This window comes from Camelina sativa, chromosome 19 (genome assembly GCF_000633955.1).
Source record: "Camelina sativa cultivar DH55 chromosome 19, Cs, whole genome shotgun sequence".
Classification (NCBI taxonomy): Eukaryota; Viridiplantae; Streptophyta; class Magnoliopsida; order Brassicales; family Brassicaceae; genus Camelina; species Camelina sativa.
The window spans coordinates 1,267,259-1,272,487 of NC_025703.1; the positions used below are offsets into that span (position 1 = coordinate 1,267,259).

Below are 5,229 nucleotides of genomic sequence, written 5' to 3' on the forward strand. Positions count from 1 at the left end.
CACGATACTTGAGAGTATAAGGACCGCTCTCAAGAGCACGATCGAAGTGGCTATGAACCTTATGCTTCCCTTTACCACTCTGATCAAGCAAAGAAAGCTCAAAGAGAGCCCTAACATCGGTACCATCGCTAGCTAAAGCAATGAAAACAGATACATAAGCCGAATTATCCTCAGGATTCTTCCCATCAGGATAGAAATAGATTGCCCACTGGTAACCCCCGACCGTGAAAGTATCGCTCGCGATGTGTTTTCCGATCCCGATTCCTTTCGCCAATGAGTACCCTTTGATTGTGAAGCTGTGTGATCCGTTTATCGTCTGTGTCACCGATAGAGAAGTCGTCGTCGGTGGCGACGGCATTTTTTGTCTCTCTTCTTCAGATTGATTTGGTTTTGTCTTTTTTCTTCCTGAGGAATAATTAAAAAAATATATATTAACACACGACGTCGTTTTTGTATAAACCTTATTAAACTCAACGACGGTAGTTAAAAACATAACACGACGACGTCGTTTTATGAAAAAATGCAGAGAGAGGCGCCACCGGAGAAGCGTCGTCTCGGAGAAGCTTCAGATGTTATTATTATTCCGGCCACTGATTTGTTCCTCCGATGTGCCGACTTGATTCTCCCATGGCTAAACCCTCAAGAACTCGCCGCCGTTTCTCAAACCTGCAAAGCCTTATCCCTAGTTTCGAAATCCATCACCACTCACCGATCCCTTGACGCCGCACGATCCTTCGAAAACATCACAATCCCGTTTCGGAACTCAGTCGATTCTCAGCGGTACGCGTATTTCGTCTACACGCCGTTTCAGATCCCCGCTTCGTCTCCTCCGTCGCGTCAATGGTGGGGATCCGAGTCGACGAGACCTTCTTATCTTGACTCGGTGAGTGAACGCGGACGGTTTGGGGTGAGTTTAGTTGACGAGTCAGGAGAGAGGATGTGTGGATGCGAATGTGAGCAGTGCGAGGAAGGATACTGCAAGTGCTTAACGTTCGCGGCGGGGATGGAGGAGATTGCTAACGAATGTGGGTCGGGTTGTGGATGCGGGTCGGATTGTTCGAACCGGGTTACGCAAAAGGGGATTTCAGTTGGTTTGAAGGTTGTTAGAGATGAGAAGAAAGGTTGGTGCTTGTATGCTGATCAGCTCATCAAGCAAGGCCAGTTCATCTGTGAATATGCAGGTTACAGTTACATTTTCGATTTCAGAATAGTTTTACTGATCTTTTTAAACTTTCAAAGTTGATTGATTTATATTGGAAGTTGGAAAATTTGAGCACAAGAATACATGATTAGAGGGACATTAGCATTAGCTATTAAGTTCAAAAGCATATGAGTTTGAAGATTTAGCTTGGTGCATTGGTTTAAGATTTAGTTCTAGCATTGTATTATAGTGTGATCTTCATCAGTGAAAGGTTTGATCTTTTGATGTGTTCATGTTTCAAGCGTTTAGTAGATAGTAACACGATACTGAGCTTGGACCTTGGAGATTAAATATAACAGTAAATCTTCTTTCTTGAATGTGTTTTTGTGATCTTGTTCTTAAAGACCATTTATACATCTCCTGAGAAGCCTTCAGCTTAGAGGTTTAGACCAATTTATCCAAATTTCAGAAGCTGGTTTTATGGTTTGTCTTCTTAGCTCAGTATTGTGTTATAGTGTGATCTCCATCAGTGAAATCTTTTGATGTGTTCATGCTTCAATCGTTTAGAGATGGTAACACGATGCTAAGCTTGGAGATAACAGCAAATCTTTTTTCTTGAATGTGTTTTTATGATCTGCTCTAATGACCATTTATACATCACCTGAGAGTCTTCAGCTTAGAGTTTTAGACCAGTTTTTTCAAAATTTAGAAGCTGGTTTTTTTGGTTTGTCTTCTTACAGGTGAGCTATTAACAACAGATGAAGCACGTAAACGTCAAAGTATCTATGACAAACTCAGGTCAACACAATCCTTCGCTTCGGCACTTTTGGTTGTACGCGAGCACCTCCCTTCAGGAAATGCTTGTTTAAGAATAAACATCGACGCCACCAGAATTGGGAACATTGCTAGATTCATCAACCATTCTTGTGATGGCGGGAATCTCTCCACCGTTCTGTTGAGAAGCTCGGGGGCGTTGCTTCCTCGGCTCTGTTTCTTTGCAGCAAGGGACATATTTGCAGAGGAAGAGTTAAGTTTCAGTTATGGAGATGTCTGTGTCAACGGAGAGAACAGAGAGAACAAGTTGAATTGCTGTTGTGATAGTTCTTGCTGTTTTGGAACATTGCCTTGTGAGAATACCTGATTTCATCATCACCTTGTCCTACTAATGTAGTAATGTCTTAAAACTCTTATTATTTGACTTTCGAGTTTATTTATCTAGCAAGATACAACCAACCACTTTGTCTTTCGGATGTTACAAATTTTTTTCATATTATTGATAAATTTTACCCCACAATGCAATGAAATTTCAAGCAATCATCCTTCAGATAGTTCCAACTTCCAACATAGTTTTTCTATAAAAACGTTTATATCCCCTGCTAACAAAATAAAAAAAAACTCAATAATTAAGAATCTGCTGATTAGGAGTAAGAAACTAAGAATAGGAGAAACTTATGTTTACCTTTCCCACTCTAATCAAGCAACTAAATCTAGAAGAGAGCCTTAACATCGGTGCCATGTAGTCATAGCTTGCCAAAGCAATGAAAACGGATAGTATAAAGATTGACCATTGGTAGTATCCACACTATCCACCGACGGGTGTCGCTGGCTTTGAATTTCCGATCCCGATTCCTTTGGCCAGCAAGTAATCATTGTTTGATTGTGATTTTACATTCATTCAAAAAAAAAAAAAAAATCATTGATTGTGAAGCTGTGAGCCGTGAGCATGATCTGTTTATGTTTTGCGAGACGGAGAGACAAGTTGCCATCGTCAGTGGACGACAGAGGTGACTGATAGCAACATAAGACCAGAGCCTCGGTCTGAAGCAGAGTATTTGCTTTCTTCATTGATTGCAGAGAAACGAACGACGCCGCTTCGTCTAAAGAACAAATGGGCCGCGTGAATAAAGAAGTAAGGCCCGTTTAGCCCCAATGGATCCAACGTTCGACTCCAACGGCTACTACGGCTACTACGGTCAATCCCTCACCTAACAGCAAAAGCAAAAGCAAGCCAGCTTCACTTCAAGACAAAACGAGAGAGGAAGCTACGTCTGTAATTGCCGTGTCTCAGGGTAAGAACAATAAAGAGAAGACGGTGGCCGCGTGTCCAGACAGTACAACTAAAGCAACCATAAAGCAATCAAGAGACAAAACAATAATCGAGCTGTCTAACCAATTTGCAGCCTTAGATTCAAATTGTGTAATCGGATTCTGACATCTGTTAGGATACACTAGGGTTTACGACAGTTTGTATAAATAAGCTGCTCACAGCATTGTAAACCTTTGAGCTGAATAATACAAAAGTTCCACATTTCACAAGTTATCCTATTCTGCTTTCAGTGACGCCATTTTCTTTGATTCCGTGGACACTCTCTTAATTCGAAAACTTTAAGCATCGTACGTATTTGCATACGTATAATTTATAGAAACCCCAATACCCTAAATCGGTCGCTTTAGGAAAGTTATGAACACGCTTTTATTCATGAAAAATAAAAGTGCCAACTATGACTGAGAATCTATTTTTAGATTCCGAAAAATCTATCACTAAACATATTTCTCTCATTTAAATCTATCACTAAAATCCATATTTCTTTTTTTGGTTTCCATTTGAGCTTAAAGATTTCATACATTTAAGCAAATTTCAAACAATAATATAGTTTTAGTTTTAGCATATACTTTTTTAACGGTAGTTAAGTTAGCATGCCACTATGTATGAACGAACATTAACATATGTTACTCTATTTGTTCACTGCAGATGATGTTTATTTGAGTAATAAAAAGGTATAATAACTAATGAAATATACTCTGAATTTCATGAAGAAAAAAAAAACTATTGTAAAAATGACAAAAAGTAAGAAAAAAAGAGAAGGGAGGAATGTTGTGAAGAAAAGGAGCACGGCAGACATGAAGGTTGGTTAGCTTACAAAGAACTCCACACGAAACGGTCAACACGATTCTCGTGCCTCTCCTCTCTCAGACATTAACATTTATATATGTACTCATCTTAGTTATATCCTTATATACGATATTACGAATACGATACGTCGATACTTATATGGTGCTTCCTATACTATACTATTTTAATTTGTTAGTATATAACTATCATTGTAATCGTACGTGTTTAACCCTTTGAGACAACGAAACTAGCTATCTTTCTTTGTTTCACATTTATCTTCCTTTCAATACAGATAAAGAAAAGTTCAATGTGAATTTTCGTTATAGCACATGCCGTGCAACGAAGAGGAGACTAAAAAACAACTTAATGATCCCCTCCCTACTCGTGAAGAATATGGGCCTATGCCCAATACATCTTGGTTATGTTCTAGACTTAACCTTCAAATGAATTCGTGTACTTCGCATAATTCATATGTTGTCAATGGACAATGGCCTACGTCTCTACTTTGGTTTTCAATTTCCATACCAAATGAGTATATTTATGGGTTAATATCACAATAATTAACTTGATTAGATATATTACTTCCCCATGTATCTCATTTCAACAACTTCCGAAAGTTTCCCCCTTTTGGAAACGTTTACAAGTGTTCGTCTTTTGTAAGCAAAAAGTATTTATAACTTAAAATATTAAATGTATTGCTAATAGGTTGAGACGCAATGTACCGTACGCATTTCAATAAGTTTGTTGGACTACTGGTTCTAACCATAACTAATATATTTAAATTATAATAAGACCTAAAAGGAAAAATAGCTTATGTACATTTAACGATATAAAGTATAAGAAATACTTATATTAGTTAATCAAACACTCTCTTTGCACGTGCGCCTCAAACCTTCTTCCCCACTTAGACGCTCTTTCTTGCACCTAACAATATCAACAATACACGATATACTGTATAACCTAATTTAGTTACATCTTCTTAATCCAGTATACGCTCCTTCTTCCCACATATAAACGGTGTTACGTACGTACATCTATACTATAAGCAATAATGACTTCATTTCCAATTTTAAATTTTGTCAACAAGGCTTTCTCACGTTTTCTTGTATCTGACTAATTAAAACGTTAGTATGATTTTTTTTTTTTTTTTTTTTTTTTTTTTTTTTTTTTTTTTTTTTTTTTTTTTTTTTTTTTT

General features: G+C 37.8%; 2 protein-coding genes across 4 annotated transcripts in view; one reads left to right on the top strand and one right to left on the bottom strand.

Moving 5' to 3' along the window:
* Nucleotides 1–399, bottom strand: part of LOC104744470 (BTB/POZ and MATH domain-containing protein 4) — a 4,687-nt gene extending 4,288 nt beyond the window's left edge. For 2 of the 3 annotated variants that reach the window (XM_010487424.2, XM_010487423.2), the window contains exon 1: nt 9–399. In XM_010487424.2, coding sequence (XP_010485726.1) covers nt 9–358 — 350 coding nt within the window. In that variant the 5' untranslated portion in view covers nt 359–399. The remainder of the gene's footprint in view (nt 1–8) is intronic. The other variant, XM_019241583.1, reaches the window with a different exon arrangement.
* On the top strand, nt 497–2,346 carry LOC104764005 (histone-lysine N-methyltransferase SUVR3-like; the record flags this gene model as incomplete). Its single annotated transcript, XM_010487425.2, has 2 exons — nt 497–1,181; nt 1,882–2,346. Coding segments are annotated over 2 exons (1,086 nt in total), but the record flags the coding sequence as incomplete, so codon positions are not given.